We start from the raw sequence: 19,678 nt of genomic DNA, 5'->3' as shown, positions 1-19,678 counted from the left end.
GCTTAACCACATGGTTATATTTACAATATAAACACAATCTGATTTTTTTTTAAATCATTCAGACTTCATAACAAACCACCAAACCATCATATACTTTGCTACTATGGGTATCAATAATTTTCGTCTAAAATTTCTCTACATCTTGTTATTTTAATTTTAAAAAAAGAAATCATTCACGCTTTGGGGATGAATCATGATAGTAACTTCAATGTTTTCCAACTTTTCTTCAAAGTCGTACTTTTTTTTTCTGCTAAGTAGATTTTTCTCCCATTTAATTTATGTACATATTCAAATGGATTATAATAATAATGTTTATGGATACCCGTCTGTTCTTTACTGGGAACATTCGGTCTAAATGGGCAGTTGACCGAAATATAAGTTCCGCCTTTGTATATTCTAATATAAAATGAGAATTTGATATTCTCAGTATTTTATCGTTGAATTGTTTACGTGTTATTTATTCACAGTAGCGTCGTTTTTCTTTTATTTATTTATTTTATTTATTAGCGTATCTCTTCAAGTCGCTTTTCCTTTATGGATTTCTATGATCTTGTCTTGGTCGACGTACTGGAATATGTGAGGAGCATCTAGTAATATTCCTATGGTGCCGGCTGTTGTTACTGCGAAGAAAATATACAGCTGTAGCCGATCTATAACCATGGCAACATACTTCCAGTCTTCACGTATCTAGAAAATACAGAATCTTTCGTAAATTCATTGAATTAACAAACATCCTCATAAACTTGGACTTTATATATATGACAGATAATAAATAGAATGAAAGAAAAGAAAAAATTTCAAAGAAAAAAGAAGAATTTAAGATTTATTAAGTTTTATAACTCTACTCACACTATTTAGTTAGTATATTTTGTTTTGACTGTTTTAAAGCAAACAACATTTTGCAAGCTGATATATTCGAGTGACTAATGCCGAGATTATATCTTTTCATTGTTAAATTTTATAACTTTTATAATTTTAATTATTTTTTATTTTTTTTAATTTTCAATTAATACTTTTCTTCGCTATAAAGTCTATTGCTTTCTCGCTCTTTTTATTTAACTCTTTTCATTTTATTTACCTTTCCTATTTCTAAAAAAGAAAAAAAACCTTACCTTTCTTTAAAAAAATGCTTATAGAAATATAGATTCAACAGTGCATTTTAACATGTTAAATAGCATAATCTTAATAGTTTTGTGCCTCTACGCTCCAACGATATTTTAAACTGAATATAAATATTTTATTTTTCGGATTTTGCTCACTTTTGTATTTAACGTATATTTAACCTATTCTGCGTAGCTTTATATATGCTATTTTTGTCATCTTTTTAAAGCTTTTATTTACTTGAATGTGTATGCCTCGTTCTGTATCCTTTTTATCAATATCATGAGAAGTAACAGTATGCACTAGACATATCTTATCCCTTTTCAGATATCGTGTTACTTGAATTTACATTCAATACAAAAAAAAAAGGAATTTGATTCTTCATTCTTACTAATACAAGAATGCTACATTAATTTTAAGTAAATGTATCATTATTTTTTCTTGAAAATATTATGTCAAGTATTATCATTTTGGCATAATATTTCATATTATGTCAAACATATTATGAAAATATTATGTCTAGATGTATTGGGAAAGAAAGGTATAAAGTTACGTATCTGAGCGTTCTTTTTTGTTTTTAACTTATATTTTTGTCCAAAAAAAGCAGATTTTCGTTTGTTATTAGTAGAAGAACATTTTGTTATTCTCATATTACTTGTTTTTCATGTGTATTGTTTGTTACTACGTTTTCCTTCTCTCCGGTATTTGCGTCAGGCATTGCTTGTANAAGGTATAAAGTTACGTATCTAAACGTTCTTTTTTGTTTTTAACTTATATTTTTGTCCAAAAAAAGCAGATTTTCGTTTGTTATTAGTAGAAGAACATTTTGTTATTCTCATATTACTTGTTTTTCATGTGTATTGTTTGTTACTACGTTTTCCTTCTCTTTGGTATTTGCGTCAGGCATTGCTTGTAATACATCTTTGTTTTGCTACTTTAAATGCGCAATAATATATATTCTTTCACTTAAGTACTGCATAGTATAATAGTTTTTCTGAGTTTAAAATTTTTGCAATTTTATTAATTATTTTTTAATTAAAATTAAATTAATTAAAATTAATTAATAAAATATTAATTTCTTAAAATTTATTAATTTAATAAATTAATAATATTTGCTGCTTATCAAAATTTATTAATTTTACTAAGCAACGGATGCTATTACGGAATAATTTAGTAATTGAACCTTCAATAACTTATAATTTCATATACTACTATAGTTATAAAATTATAATTAAGTCTTTCTATTATAGAGATATTTGAATAATAATTAGTAATAATTAAATGGCTTATTCATTCAACTCTTTTGTCACTAAAATATAATATTATATGAAAATGCAGTTTTATAGAATATTTATGTACAATAGCTTATGTTTGAGTTCTAGGAAATAAAGCTCAATTATTTGCATTTGAGTGATAAAGCGTTTTTCAATTAAAGACTCGAATTTCCACCCTTCGCTCAATCAAAATAAATTTTCGCTTTTTAAGCGTAATTTCACTCCATTTGCATAAGCTGAAAATTTCTAAAAAATATTAATTTTCAACAAGATATATTATTTTTACAAAAACAATTCTTTGAACGAAGCCGAGAAAAAATTTCCATTTAATCAAACTATTATTGCGTTTTAATGAATTGCATGAATATAAAGTTTTTGCTAAAGATAATAAAGCAAAAAAAAATTTCCATTCTATTCAAAAGACAAACGCATGATAATTACATACTTATAAAAACTATGTTACGGTAAAATAATTGAAAATTAATTTTAAAGTCTCACTATCATTATTAAAATGAAATAATTTTTATTTTAGATTGTTTTAACTACTTTAAAAGCAAGCAGAAAAAGTAATTAAAACGTTTATTCAGTAAATGTGCTTTAATAAAATGTGTTAGTAAGTTAAGCTACGATCATTTTTTAATGAATGACGTCAGAGTAATTACATGATATGTAGACTTTAATTATCATGCAGTTACTGCGATATTGATTAATAAAATAAAATAACACCTTTTAATATTATTGGTCATATTTATATTAAATGCAGGAACCAGGTAATACGAAAACTAACTAAGCCTGGGAAACGCTTTGTTTGCTCGGAAAAATTTAAAAATCTCTAAACCTTAAAGACATAATAAAAAATGTCGAAAAATTATCAAAATATAACGACGCATGTTTTGGCAAATGCGTATAATTAGTTAAAATGTGTTTTAACTGCAAAAAAAATATTTAACAAACTCTTTGCTTCTTCACATATTTAAATTCTTCCGAGTTTGAATTTAAAGAGCTATTTCATGAACCATTGTTCAGTCTTTAATAAAATTTGTTTAAAAGAAATACTTAATACATAGCCTTATTTTAAGTTATTGTTATTATTTTTTTAATAAACGTGATTCAATTTTAGTTTCTACATTCCTTTATGGTTTTGTCCCAAAAAAAATTATCATGCTATAACTGTTAACATTTTAAAAAATTTTCTTTTATTTTTTTGTGAAAAGTGCATCGAGAGATAATTTTAGTACTTATATAAACAAAATGAATAAATTATAAAAGGAATACATTATACATGGGAATAATAATGACGAGGTGAATAAGGCAAAATATTTTGAGAGGGAGGATCATTTTATGGAAGTAAAACAAAAAAAAAATAATGTTTACTCTACTTTTTTTGTCTGAACAATACTTTCTCTGTTATATCACTTTCACTATCTCACTTCAAGAGCACGATTTAAACTCATCAAATGGTTTAGGCACTTTACAAAATTTATTGTTTAAGACGCACTTCTCTATACGAAATTCTACCGAAACTACCTCGTAAACCCTTACACTCATAGGCGGCAGCTGCAGCAATACAAAGTGAGAACCAATAATAACAGAGAAAAAGGAGAAGAAAAAAAGAGATCTAGTACTGGGTAACAAAAAATGAAACGAAAAATCTAAAGCTAAGAGAAAAAGCTCTCTTAGGAATCGAACGTAAGAAAAAAAAAGCTCGAAAATAAGAACGTTGGGGATGAAATTCTCCTGGGGGATTACTGGCCCCAATAAGAAATCGGTACCAGAATAGCAAGGAAGATGAAAGTCGTTTCAATCAGAAGAAGAAGAATGGCTGAAGTCCGACTGCTTAACTGACCGATCGCAACTCGTACCATCCAAGTTGGTTCTTCTCTCGAAGGTGTTCTCTGTTTTCCTATCTGACAGAAGAAAAAGGTTCTTTATTCTTCCCCTCCGGGTCTTATATATGCGAAGGAGATCCAATTTTACTCCGGAGTATTTCTCCGGTTATTGAGAAGAAAGGCAAGAAAAGTTGCAGGCAAACCCGGTTGAAATTCAAAGTCCTCAATCACTAGGAACTTTAAAAGCCGTTTTGGATCGTATTGTTCCAGATGCCAGTGCTCAGTGTTCTCTCATCTTATATCGTACAAAACTAGAAAAAATATAAAAGTGTTTTTTTTTCCTCCCTTGAAAAGCAGCGTCGTTTTGAAAATTGAAAACCGTAACTCGAAATGGCTTTCAGATGGGATATCCTTGTGAAATTTTGTTCGTGGTTTAAGGCAGATTGGAAACAACCGGAAGTAGTATCCAAATCTATCAGCGATGAAGGAATCTCTTGCAAGGAGAAGAAGTTCTATTATGCTCAAAGTTATCGTGGAAAGTTTTCAACTTCTTTACGTGATAAACTGGTGTATAAAACATGTTGGAAAATCACTTGTTCATGTGTTTAAAATATTTGTTTGATATGGCTTTAAATTTTTATTTTTCTCCATATAGCACATTCAGAATACTGGGGAAAAAGCTGTTTGAACAATTTTAACTTCCGTTAAAAGCAAATTTCTGAAGTATATTCTCAAATATTAATAACAATAAAATCTTATTTCAAAACTGTTTCTCGCACTTTTAAAATTATTACTTTTTAACAATTATAAATTTAAATCTGTATCATTATAATATCTAATTACGAATTTTCGTAATTGTAAATCAATTCAGAAGTGCAGGATATTTTATAAAATAAAGTATTTAATTATCTACCAAAATTATTAAGGAGATATCACAAAATTTAATTCATCAACAACGCTTTGAAAAGTACTGTCCTACGTAGAGTAAGCATGGGATTTGTAAAATATGCATCCCAAATGAGACCTTTAAAGGCTCTTAAACCTTACTTTAAAATTAAAAATGCTCTTACTTGAATGTACTCGTCTTCACTCCTAAGATGTTCAGCAATAAATTCAATCGCTTCCGTCGCTCTGAAAGCTTCTGGTGTTAAGTATAATGTTTCTGGGCCTTCCATATCTCTTAATTGAGAATCTCCAACCTGCTGCTGCGATGCTCTAGCAGCAGTGCAGTTCGGATGGTGGATATCAGCCATTTCTACAAAGTCCATTTTACCTTTAACCGTGTGGCAAGTGGCTCCACCCTTCATGTCCGGAGATCCACCATGATAGTGATGGTGAGCACCGATACCCGGCATTTCCATCATCCATCTCAGCCTCGTCTTTTTGGGTCTCTTCATGAAAAGCATTATGGGTAAGTACTTAAGGAAGACCACCCGTATCCAATTTGGCATTCTATGAGTCCTAGGGCCTCTAAAGTTCCAATTGAGAATAATCACCGTGACCAGGATGGACACGGTGTTCATAAGGAAAGTGAACAGCAGGTACTTAGCGATGAGCGGAAGCACGAGAGAGGTCGGTGGCAAGATCTTCGAGACCAGAAGCAGGAACACGACCAGTGAGAGCAGAATCGAGATACCTAGAGTAACCTTCTCTCCGGCTTCAGCCGGAAGATAGAAGACCAAGATGCAGAGGAAGGAGATGAGCACCGTTGGCAGGATCAGATTGACAGTGTAAAAGAGAGTCTTTCTCCGGATAGTTATGTAAAAGGAAATATCTGTTTCTGTCGGCTGACCGCTCTTGGACTGATTGTGGATGTTGAGGAAGGCGGGCACTTCTACTATGTCCCAGGTGCCGGACTTCCAGTAATCGGACAAGTCGACCCAGAAGTTGTCATTATAGAGCTTTAAGGACACTTGATCACCGTTGAAAGTCCAAGATCCGAACTTCATAACACATTTTTGCTGATCGAATGGGAAATACGTGACATCAATGGTACAAGAGCTCTGATAAATGGCCGGAGGAACCCACATCACTTGACCCTCCGGGTAGATAAGGACGTTGGATTTGTAACGGACTTCATAATTGCCATCCGCACTGAAAGATATTTTAAACACATATATTAAAATCAGATACAAAGCTAAACATCAGAATCGTAATAAAATGAATTCAATATTATTTTTACAAAACTAGTTATATGCTTGTAAGGTTTTACTTTCCATTTACATTTAAATTATTTTTCCTTGTTTCAACTAACATAGTATTACCTTTTTTGGTAATTCACTTTGTGTATAAAAGACTTTGTAGAAAATTACATCCAAGCATCTTTGCATTTCTGCGCGCCATTGGTATTTTAAATTATATATAACTGTTTTATTGTATTTACTAGTTTACCAGATATTACTTACTTTTGTACGTTTTTATCTATGTAGTTTTATTAATAATCACCATTTAATCTTCTCACATTATGGCAACCGTATGTTTGGCTGAGCGTGTCCTTTTTGGGCCTTGTGCCATTAAACCATACTTTCAATTCAATCACAAAACTAGTTATTGAAACATTAAATCGTATTTACGTCTCAAAGTAATTCATTTTAGTTTATTTTATATAGTAGTTACTACTAAGAACAAAAATTATTTGTACAAAATATTAGATTTAACAACATATTGAGAGCACGAGATTAATTGGTGAAAAAAACTGAACAGATCTTCCTTAACGGCTTTTGCCTTTTTCTTTTTTCTTAATTCTTTTCTTTTTTAAAAAAAATAAGTTTCAAAATATTTTTAATCCATCAAAAGCATAAAAATATTTTTATGTAATTTACGAATTTTAAGTATTCTGTGACAATTCAGAAACATAAATAAAAGGTTTTTGATTTTTTTTTAAAGTGAATATCCCTACATTTGAGACTAATTAACGACTGTAAATCTGTTTCTTTAACATTTTATCTTAATTTCAGTTATTTTTTAATCCATTGTGCTCAGCGTTGTCGAATACGTATTATTAACTAAATTAAGTACAAAAATCTTTAGAAGAATTTTTTTTTTTTCAATTTAAGAAACTCATCAACAACTTGAAAAGATCCAACTTGTAAGCATCTTCATTATTAATATTTCTTTTCCAAAAGTAATTAAGATCAATTCTTTAAAAAATTCGAAAGACAACTTTAAATAATGGAACGGGAAAAAGAACTGCCAAAACGACTTGACCTGAATGAGGGAGAGCAGCTTTCAGCATCCTAAAACGGGATCAATAACTGCACAACTCACGAAGCAACGTGGCCGATGAGGTTATTCTCAATTCACAGTGATCGCGTACAAGAGGATAACTTATATTCGTTCCGTGATAATTTCAAGCTTAGAGAATCAGAATGAAAAGAGAAGTGGGAGTGATTATCATTCTCGCCCGCTAATGAATGGGAACTCGAATTCAGAGGGGGGGGGGTTCCGAAAGTCCCTAATGGTAATTGGTAAAAGGGATGAGAGCTGATGGTCATCAAAACGTAGATGGGGCGACGTTTCGAGTTATTAAATGCATTCAATGCTTAGTAAGGGGTCTCTGCCCCCACCACGTTCTAAAAGGGGGCTCTATCCCCCCTCTCTTCGACATAGAGGAATATAATGAGGATGATTCTGGAAACTCTTCCACATCATTCCTTGGGATCATAATGGGAAATCGCTTTTGGTATTCGCACTGATCTACAGTTCTAGATGGTTCCGCAGAGATTACTAGAATAAACCCTGCTGTTATTTCTATGCTTTGTATGATTTTGGAGAGGAAGTAAACTCAGGATTTTGACGATGGAATTACAAATTGTCACTCGCGCTTCGATGAGGGATTTCTGACTAGTGAATGGATAAATTACCCTAATGATGCTGTTTCCTTCATTGTGTTATAATAAATTAGTCTGATTAATTTAGCCTAATTTGTTTCAAACGATTAAGGAAATTTTTATGTGTGAAAAGTAAGGGAAATAAAATCGCAATAACGCAAAATTATATACAAAAACCGAAGTTGGACATATAAAGTGAATAGAAAGCTGTTTTGAAATACTGTTCTCACATAGTGTTCTTCAATTGATTTAAGATTTCAGAAAAATAAATTTTGTTATTAATAATTGTATTCTGACTTTATTTCATCGAATTAAACTATACACAGGGTGTTCAGTAATAAAACTCTTAATATTTATTTTTAAAATCTTTGTCCAAACGCTAATTTGTATTTAAGTGAAAATGCAAAAATTCCATTGAAATCAAATGAAATCGAACTTAATTATCAAAATCTGTTTGATTTTCTGGAAAAACTGATAGAAAATACAAATTAATTATTAGAAACACGTTAGAACTTGTTTGCTTGCCTGATGAAATTTTAACTCCTGCTTTTCACAAAAGTTATTTGTCAAATTAACGTATATTTTTACCTCGCTTAAATATAAAATTGCGATTCTTAATGTGTATCCTTTTTTCACTTCTTTTTTGGCATGGACTCCAAAAATGTATGATAAAGATAGTCATTAAGTAATTCCATCTTGGAAGCATTTTGATTTCATTTTCCTTACCCGAGTAATTTATCAAAATCAATTCGGCTGAAATTTGAATTCGTAAACATTTTTTGTGGTTGTACTTCATTGAAATCATAATCCATAGTCTACTGTTTGAATCAATACAAAATTTAGATGAACAAGGAGAAATTGTAAGAGAACAATGAAAAAACAACAAAAACGATGATAACTGACAGCAATAACTATTGCTTCTACAAACTATGCCCTCAATAAAGTTTAACCTTTATAAAATTTGAGCCATAAGTTGACAAGATACCTTGTATTAAGCACTTTAAAACAGCATTTAAATATTTAAAAATATGTAATTTAATATCATTTATTAAAAATTAATTACCAAATAGTCTTTTTAATAATTTTTGTGAACAAAGCTATTTAATTTATAGAAACTAAAAAAAGTTTTTTCCAAAATAGGGCGACATTCATGTTTTGTTGTATTTCAAAACTTTTTCTTAAGTAAAGAAAATGAATTAGCAGTATTTATAATTTTAAAATACATACAGATGTGAAAAGTTAATTTTTCATTTATTCACATTTAACTGCTGAAATATATGTGTTTTCAAAACAATGAAAACATTTTCTTGAATTTTTTTCATCGACTGCAAATTAATACGAGTTTTTTTCTTCATTCGCCACATCTGTTTTCCCTAAATAAAATAAAATAATCTGCAAATTAGAACTTTGTCTTACTTGTTAAAAAGGACGATATCAGGTTTCCAGACTTTGTCTGGCGGCAATCTTAAGACATTAATTCCTCCATAATCCGCTTCGTCCCATCTCAGCTGGTAGTCACTCCAAACCTATTTTAAAAAAATATTACATAGCAACTCTTGAAATGCATAAAAAAAATAAGATTAAGTGCGTACATTAAGAATAAAGTTTGAAACCAGACATCCAAAATAGATTTGCTATTAAGAACTTTAAAACAAAAATCAGAATTAAAACTATATTGTGAAGTAAATTAAAAAAATTTGTAGGGATTATTGCTCAAACAAAAATATTAACTACAGCGTTCTTGCAAAGAAAATAAAAAATTGCTTACAGTATAACTGATTTTATAATATAACTATTTAGATCGAAGTTCTGTGGTAAGGATCATCTTTTAAACAAAGTTGAATGTGCGACCTAGCCATAAAGGGCTCTTTCGCCAATTACTAACTCCTTAATGAATACTAATAATAAAGTTTGGCAAACTAATGAAGTTTGGGCTGCTATCTGGTTACTGCAAATGCAAAATCTGTTTTTTCTTTCATTTCATATGCTTGACAGTGAAAAATTTATAAAAATTTATAACTATTAAATTATTTAAAATGTTAACTTTAACCGAATTCTACTTTGCTACTGAAGGATTAATTTTTTAAAAAAAAAGTACTCATTTTCATCTGGTTTGAATAAAAATTTTCAAGTCTAACATTGCAAGGTGTATTTTCCAACAATATGTATGTTATGAATAATGATTTGAAACTATCGTCGTGCATTGGATATCTCAAAGTGAATGCTCTCAGAAAAAAGTGTATATATATATATATANTATATAAGCAAAAAAATGCACCTGAATATATAAATTACGTTGAATAAAAAGTGGAATGAGGGGACATTTGCCTATTAGAGTAACATATCAAGATGCTAAATGATAAATATTTGCCATCTACTTCAATTTAATAAACTGAAAAAGTGAAATAATCATTTATTAACTTAAGTATTATTAAGCTGACCAGCATCCTCCCAAAACTGAAAATTTCGTCGAAAACTTTCTAAAGAGACAATCGAAAAACTCTCCTCTTTACCTTTTCAATAATTTAAAACAAATTATTTCTGTTAGAGAATTTCTTCAAGGGATTTCTGTTTTTATACTGTTAATTTGGAAAGGTGAAGCAATTAGATGTTAATTATTCGTTTAGTAATTTTACTAATATTTTTTTCAGGCTTAGAAGGATGCTGGTCAGCTTATTATCAAAAGAAAATTTTTAATCAACCGGCGTTTAATCAGCCTGAATAAATTTTAAAAATTAATTTTTAAAAATTAATTGATTTTTTTTATTATTACTGTATGACGAATCAGTATCTCGATTGTATCTGATCATATTACTGTATTAAGTTAAGTTTCAAATTAAGTCAATACAAATTATAAAGCAGTCTCTTTGAACCTATGAGCAATTTTAGAGAAATTTCTTCTGATATAGCTTCAATCTGAGCTATTGAAAATATCTAATATTTTTAAAACAATAAACAGACAAAATAACATTAGGTCATTTAGCATAAATATAAACTTCAAGTGGTTAAAATACACTTGATGAAAATTTTCTCGCCTATTTTACAAAACCTAACCAGCCCTTTATTTCAAGTGTCAGAGAAATTTAATAATATTTTCTAATCCAAAACATTGTCTAATCCTAAATTCATTACACATCCCAATTCAATTATTATGATAATTTACAACCTCATCGATAAAGGTAAATCATTCTTTATTACAATTCAGTTATTACAATAATTTAAGGATATTATGAAGTCCAAAAAAGGTAAATAATTCTTGACTCAATTAACACAATTAACGATTATCAATAAAGACACATAACGAGGATAAAATAATATATTTCCAGTCAACTTAATACGAAATTTTAAATTCATTTTTCACTAATTACAACTAACAATTACTCTAAATAAATTGATTCAATTTCCTTAAACATATCTCCTGCGGCGCTTTTAAGCTGAGCTATGCTTGTTATGTCAAGCTTCATTTAAAACCTCTTCTTCTCAATCAAGCCTCAAGTCATGTTGTGAACAAAGGACTTTGAAATCCATACAGTAATTAAAAATGCTTCCCCTGAACTCAACGTTCTAATTAGAACATAGAACGTAAACGTCAGGCGAGAAACTGTCCTTTCCTGTGGTCGGTATGGCGAGATTAGAAGGCTTGCAACAACTCAAAATGGTTGTCTTCACCGAGAAGCTTAAAGGGAGATTAAAACACAAACTAAGGCAAGGTGTGAGGGAATGTTAATTATTTTAAAATGCGACTTCGGGGAAAGATGAGATTATGGGAGGCCGATTGTTTTCGTTCGACTTGGGAACATTATTTATTCGAAGAGTTATTGCCTCCAGCTATCCGCTAAGCTTTCTATCTTGGCATGATGAATAGCGCCAAAGGTGTGATTTCATTTCCGAGAATTAAAAGATTCTTTTAAAAGGGATTAAAAAGGTTACCTTTTAAGTGTAATTTAATTTAAATAATGCCTTTGATGCAATATTCTAAAAGAGAGTGTCAACTTTACTAAAACTGTTTTTCTTACTTTTATCTACCATAAGTTTCGTTCAGATTAAACTTTCATTTTTGCTCATCACCTTAGACTCTTATAGAACTTACCTTACCATAGTTGTGAAAGTAAACATTATATATTGCATAAGAATTATTAATCAAAACTCTTACTATAATAGGCAACGACTAAACGATTAAAATTAGTTAAAATATTATTAGTAATAAGCAGTTTTATAACAAATTATTATCAAAATTATATATATATCATAACTACGAAATTAAGAGCAAATGCTATGATAACTAACGTTAAAGATGCAATTTCATTTTCTGGAGTTTAAAGATTCTTTTAGAGGTGATTAAAAAGGTTACCTTAAATAATGCCTTTGACACAATATTCTAAAGAAGAATGTTACGATTTTTTTCATTTTTNTTTTTTTTTTTTTTTTTTTTTTTTTTTTTTTTTTTTTTTTTTTTTTTTTTTTTTTTTTGCTTTTATCTATCATAAGTTTCATTCAGATTAAATTCTCATTTGCTTTTATTTCTCCGCATCACTTTTGGATCTCAAAGAATTGACTTTATAAGACATTTAAAAGAAAGCACATGTGTAGAAATTAGTAATTAGAACTCTTACTGTTTTAGGCAATCATTTAAGATACTCAAAATAATTTTGTTAGTTCACAGTTTTAAAATAAATTAATGATTCAAAACTACACTCTATAACAAAAAAAATCGACGCACCAAGAAGCAATCATCCGATTGCTTTGAAATTTCGTATGCATGAATATTTTGAACTGATCAGGCTGGAATGATGCCGACTGGGGACGTATAGTCTTTAGCGACGAATCCCGCTTCCAACTGTGTCCTGACGATCATCGAGGCATCCTAATCGTCGACGACGACATCCTAAGACCTGTTTTGCTACCGTTCCTTTTGCAGCGCCCTGGGCTGGTTTTTCAGCAGGACAATGCCAGACCACGTACGGTACGTGTTGTTATGAACTGTCTGCAAGATAGTCAAACTCTTCCTTGGCCTGCCAGATCACCAGATCTCTCTCCCATCGAGCATGTCTGGGATATGATGGGAAGGCAATGCATCTGGCATGGACTGTTGATGATCTCGTTCGACAATTGGATCGAATTTGGCAGGAAATACCACAAGAGACCATCCGGGAGCTTTATCGGTCTTTGCTACTCCGTGTGGCAGCTTGCATCCAGGCTAGAGGCAGGTCAACACCTTATTGAACTTGTTACTGTAACTCGGCAATAAACTATTCAATTGTTCTGAAATTTTAATCATTTACTATTCTGTACATTGTCTTCCTATCCACAAATTTTCGTTTCAATCGGGCAACTCCCTTGGTGCGTCGATTTTTTTGTTATAGAGTATATTTGGCATTTTATGAATATTGGTAAAACGTATAATCCAGCTGAATAATTCAATAGTTTTAAGTATTCTGAGATAGAAGCTCTCATTCATAACATATTAGACAGAATTAGGTGTCTATGTATACTCAGTTTTATTGATGTTTGGAAACATTTAGAGGAAAGTAATTTGAATATAAGCTATCCACCTAAAAGCTTTTGTTATTGTTGAATGTTCATCCGATTAGCAATATTTATGTTTAATGTAAAAGTAGTAAAGCATCTAATCTTCAATTGTTCTCTATTGAAGTATATTCAGAGGTATATTCAATCCAATTCACCATATCCACCAGACTAAGTGCATATTCCCAGTTACTTTGTTATCAAAAATTTCCAACTCTTTAATCAAGATAAACACAAAAGGTTTGAAAGTTTTCCTTTACTGAGAAAAATTCCGGATCAAATCGTGAAATCCATCTTACGAGAACATATTAAGTGATAAATTTTTATTTATACCATGATTTTTACACTAATATCTACAGTAAAATCACTGAATCACTCTAATTAAATAGTTATCACTGTAAAAATAACGATGAAATGGGATTTTTACGGATTCAAAATTCCAGTTTTCTATACCGTAACTAGATCCAGTATTTTTTACAGTTCTCGCCGGAAACTCAGAAGCCTCTGAACCGATGCACTTTCAAGTTACTTTAAGAAATAAGATTGTAGAATAAAACGGCGCTTATATAATAATAATAATGTATAAGTGCTACTTTATTTTGCAGTTAATAAATTTGCACAAAATAGGTGGCATGTTTCAATTTTCCTTTGAAATCTTCACTAGTTATTTGGCTTGTACGATATGATTATCATCCGGGGAAAAAACTGAAATCATAAGCTCATGAAATATGGCAGATGTCAGTTAAAATACTTAAAATATTTTTGACAAAACTTTCATTACAAATTTAAGCAACGAATTTATGTTAAATTTTAACTAATCCGCTTTAAATAGTCGAAAACCATTTTCTTTTATGTAAATAGCGGATCCGCGTATCCAAGGTACTTATGCAACCATTCCTTTTTTAATTTAATTTTTTCATTTTTCTCATTTCATTTGTGTCAGCTTAATTTAGAATATAATTGCATTTCATTGCATTAAGTCCGCCATGTTCAATAAATTAATCAAAGTAAAATAAGAATCCAAGTATTGAAATAAAACATCCGAAATAAACTAAAAAGATTTAAAATCAATTTTGAATTTTTTTTTTAAATTTCGAAAAGAAATCTTTTTCGAAACATATCAAGCCATTAAGTACCCGTCATAAAGCCATACCCGTATTAAAAAAATAATAAATAAAACTAAAGCTGCTGATATGACTTAAAAATCGCCATAAAAAATTTAATATTTCGAATTTATATTTTTAAATTCCTTTTTTATCCTATTAAAGTATTGAAATAAAACATCCGAAATAAACTAAAATAATTTAAAATTAATTTTGAATTTTTTTAAAGTATCGAAAAAAAATATTTTTCAAACATATCAAGCCATAAACTAATCATACCCGTATTAAAAAAAATAATACATAAAAGTAAAGCCGTCCAATGAAAGTAAAGCTGCTGTGACGACATAAAAATCTTAACGCCATAACAAATTGAATATTTCGAATTTATATTTTTAAATTCCATTTTAATATGATTCGTAAAATTCAATCTTTATTATTAATAAATTTTTTCTATTTATTTTAAAAAGTTATTTTTAGATAAACATTTTCAAAGCATTATCTATTAATGACGAAAAACCATCTAATCTTTAAAAACGTCGAATAACTAAACCTCAAATTGCATCTCCTGACAAAACAAAAAAGGAATTGCGCTGAATGAAATGAAATTCATCTTTTCAAATAAGAGGGAAAAAAATTACTTCCGTAAAGAATAATAATATTCTGGAATAGTTTCCCCGTTCCCGATAAAAATGAATCTTACTCTCAGCCAGCAAAATTAAATCCACAAAAGGAGGAGTACTAAAGTTAGAAGAGAAAAAAAAAAAATTCGAGCTAGGAAGCTAAAGGAAAAAGAATTTTTCGCGAGGCACAATTAATGAGAAGAGATCGAGTTAAGGGAAATAGTACCTTCAACAAACGTAGTTATCTCGGAATTTCTGGGGGTGCGTTTTATCGCTTTAATTGACGCAGAACGAGCAACTGACTCAGTTGCGAAAGAAATGGCTAAACCTAGTTTTTAAAGTTGAAAAAGTTGCTACTCACCAATTGCAGCCAGACGTTTGAAGTCATGATTTGATTCTTTTCGTTCTGGAATTAGGACAAAATATTTAAATTAAATTCAAATAAATGTATATAGAAAATATTACAAAGCTACTGAATTATTCAATATCTATTAGAGATATTATAAAAATAATTCATTAGATTTAAAGAACCTTTATAGTCATTTTTTTTTGTATGCCCACATTTATTTACAATTTTTAAACATTTTTTTAATATGCCTTCAGATTAAATGAATCCATGATTTTAATTGAAGTACTTATTGAAAAAAGGTATTAGGTGACTTCCTTTTAAAAAATTAGATTTCTCGGGGGAAAATAGTATTTTAATTTTATGTTTTCTTTAATTTAACATCAATTTATTTTGTTCTGATAGAAATTAAACACCAAAAGTGTAAACTCTACAACGCGAACAGTTACATAAATGTTAGATTTCATTTATTATTTTTTTATTACTATTATTTATTATTAAGAAATAAGAGCAATAAATATTTATTTCCTACTTTTCAAGCTTTTCAAATTAGAATTTTCATTAAAAAACACCTTTCAGTTGTAATAGGAACATATTATAAAGTATCTTAAAATCATATTGATTTTTCAATAATTCAATTTTTTATTGAAAATTCAATATATGACATGTCATTACCATTACCAGCTATTACCATTATGTAATAACATATTAATATTTTTTCATATGCTATTACTACTATATTACTACATTATGTTTCATGAAATAAAATTATTAATGTAATAGCACTTTTTAATGTTGCTTTTTATTACAGTCAGAAAATGTAAAAATAATCTTGCGCGTAAAATAACATAAAAAATAACCTTGTAATAAAGCCGCAGTTGATAAAATTGATCTAAAACTACAAATATTTCGCTTGAAATAGTAAAATATTGAACATGTGTTGATTTTTCGATGAGCCTTGCAGATAAAATAGTTCAATGTATAGGAAAGAAATATAACCATCCAAATAAACACATAAAGCATAACAAAATGTGTTAAATATTTTTCTTGCAAACATGACATAAAAAATAAAAACAAAATTATTTACTTTGATAAATGTTTTGATAACTCTTTTTGTAAAGTAAGTATGTATAGGAAAAAATAACTCAAATATTAGATGCCTATCTAAATTGATCATCACCGCTGCAAAGCTCGTCAGTAACATTAGAAACAAAACGTAGCTGTTTCGAACTACATAAATTGCTTCCATTTTCTATATTTTTGCAGATTCGGTGTTTGTCCTTTATATTTTTTATTCATTTTGAAGCTTTTTGTTTGAAGCAGCATATCCTTTTTTATGATCTTGCACATTTAAAACTCATATTCAATTCAGAAACTACTGCCCTGTGTTACGTATTTATCAGAATATTATGATGTAAGTCTGAACGGCAAGAGTGTTAAAGTACTTTCGAGTAATAAAAAAATTGCTTATTTTACGTGGAACGAAAATTTTGCAATCTAATCTAAATTACAGGCAAAAAAATATATCAAATTTGCTTTCATCGAAATATTTTAATAAAATTCATTTTTCTTTTTAAGGAACTGGACTGTATTTTTAACTAGCGAAACCGTAATAATTGTCCATTGCAGATACATTGTTATAACCCAACCTCTTGCATTTCAACCTAAACTAATTAAAAACGATTATAAATTGTAAGAGTTTTTTATCTATATTTACATTAATAAAAATCATGTAAATCAGTTTAAGGAACTCGAATATCCTAAACTTATATGCATAAAAATTGTTTATTAGAAGTAGGATGATATAATTTAGTGACATAACATTTTGCTGCCTAACCTAAATTACATCAAAAATGTGTGTAAAAGCTTTTAAAATTTGTTTTAATCAACAAACCGCGAAAAAATTATTTAAATTTATTTTTCAATCGATAGAACAAGAGGATATCTTAAACTTGCCTTGTTGCAATTGAAACAATATACTTTTGCGATCAAATGTTTTGCTCTCTAACGTAAACTACTTTAAAAACGCATATAAACTAGTTTAAAAAGTTTTTAGTCTATAATTTTTTTAATAAAAATGCGTAATAATGTCTTTTATGAAATTTTATTTTCAATAAAAAGAACTCGAATATATCCTAAATATATGAGCATAAAATTTGGTTTTTATAATTAGGAACCTGCAATTTTATGATCTAACCTTTTGCTATCTAGCCTAAACTACGTAAAAAAAAAACGTGAAAAAAAGCTTCCAAAATTTGTTTTAATCAATAGCTTCCTGATAAAAATTACGAAAGTATTCCTTTCATGATTCTGTTTTTCAATCCAAGTAACTCGAATGAATCCTTCAATAGGATCGCGTATTTCAGCAGTTTCCTATAGGAAAATCCGTTGCTATGGGAAACGAAATCACTCTTCTTAGCCGCAATTGAGCAGTTTAATCAATTACCAGCAAGTCTGGGATGTCCTGACGTAACTAAGTTAGATTTCTGATGTCGTTAAGAGTCCAGAAATTAAGACACCCCTGATTTCCCTCGGCCTAATTTGGAGCAAGTTCCAGTCTTTCGAAATCCTTTGATTGGTGGTCAGTTGAGGTAATTTCCTGAGTCATTATTGTAGGATCTTGCTTAGTGACTAATTTACTTTGCCTCAAATCATTTCCAATTCATATTAGAATCACTGTAATAATAGGAGTTTGTTTTGCATTTGTGATTAATGCTGTCATTTTTAAGCGATGTTTACCTGACAAAGTTAGATAAATGATTTACTACGTTATGGACTTAAATAAATAATCTCAAGAAGCTAAAGAGGTAAGATATTACCAGATTAAAAACTTAATTCACTTCAAAAATATATAAATAGGAAATAAAAGTAGGCACGTTTCAAGAGCTCGAAAACAGACACCTATTTTGTGTAGTTTGGGGCAGCATGTCCTTGTGTGGACCTTGTGTCATAAAAACCAACATTCAATCAATCAATCAGACCCTCATTTTTTAGACTTGCCTGATGTGAATGAGAAGAAACAAAAGTGATTTGAAAAATAAAACGAAAAGTTGCCAACGAAAAAATTTCCATTTCATTTTTCGTTGGCAACTTTAGGGCTATTTTTCAAGTCACTTTTTTCCGTTCTCATTCACGTTTGGCAAGTCTTGAAAATGAGCGCCTGTTTTGAGCTCTTGAAACATGTCGATTGTTATTTCCTATTTATATATTTTTATAGCGAATGAAATCTGTAATACAATAATGACTGTTACTGTGCAGATTTATTCTCAAGAAGAAATTTAGAAGAAAAGAAGAAAGGATTACATTAAATTTTAAACCATTTTAAAAAGCTAAACATTTTAAAATAAGTAATTATGACGGTATAAATGCAAGCAAGTAGGATAACAAAATATGAAAAAAAATGAGAAAAAAAGGTATTTAGAATTAGCAAAAGTGTAACAAAGAGTAAAATTTTAAATTTCTATCAAATCAATAAATTGTACCGTTTATTTAAAATACATAATAGTAAGAGATGTTTACAAAATGTTCAAACGGTAAAAAAGACTTTAGAAAATGAGAAAGAGATAGAAAAAGGAAAATTAGATGTTTAAACTCATAATAGGACAAATACAAAATAAAATTATTCACAATTTTAAAATCTAGAATGAAATTTATTTTGTTAACTTACGAAAGTCTTTACCGATATCTAATAACTAGATTTTTCGTAGCATTTGTCCATTAACCTTGACTGTAACCTTATATACTACACCCCAAAGAAATTGTGAATTGTAGGAAAATTTTCGGGGTTACGCTGTGAAACTAAAGTAATGTTGACTTCAGAATTAGGTTATGTTGCAACACTTTGCAAATTCTATTTAAATAAGAATACAATACGATTTGACGAAACTAGCATTTTAAGATACAATTAATTTCAATAATTATTTAAAATAATTATTTTTATAATAATAATATTTTTATAATTATATTTATAATAATTACACAGTCCAGTCACATTAATGTGACCACCCGTCAGAAACCAGAATAACCACCTTTGAGCAACTGACCGCCCA

At 29.3% G+C, this 19,678-nt stretch overlaps 1 protein-coding gene across 1 annotated transcript in view; it reads right to left on the bottom strand.

Annotated features, from left to right (window-relative positions):
- Positions 1-275: 275 nt before the first annotated feature.
- The window catches only part of LOC107439549 (acetylcholine receptor subunit beta-like 1), a 112,288-nt gene continuing 92,885 nt past the window's right edge, over positions 276-19,678 (bottom strand). Inside the window, exons 3-6 of the mRNA XM_016052184.3 lie at positions 15,645-15,689; positions 9,451-9,560; positions 5,275-6,298; positions 276-687 (exon numbers count right to left, since the gene is read on the bottom strand). Of these exons, the coding sequence (XP_015907670.1) occupies positions 517-687; positions 5,275-6,298; positions 9,451-9,560; positions 15,645-15,689 (1,350 nt within the window). The 3' untranslated portion in view covers positions 276-516. The remainder of the gene's footprint in view (positions 688-5,274; positions 6,299-9,450; positions 9,561-15,644; positions 15,690-19,678) is intronic.

This window comes from Parasteatoda tepidariorum, chromosome 3, assembly GCF_043381705.1.
Source record: "Parasteatoda tepidariorum isolate YZ-2023 chromosome 3, CAS_Ptep_4.0, whole genome shotgun sequence".
Taxonomy (NCBI): Eukaryota; Metazoa; Arthropoda; class Arachnida; order Araneae; family Theridiidae; genus Parasteatoda; species Parasteatoda tepidariorum.
Note: the sequence above shows the minus strand (reverse complement) of the source record. Positions and strands in the feature narration are given on the sequence as shown.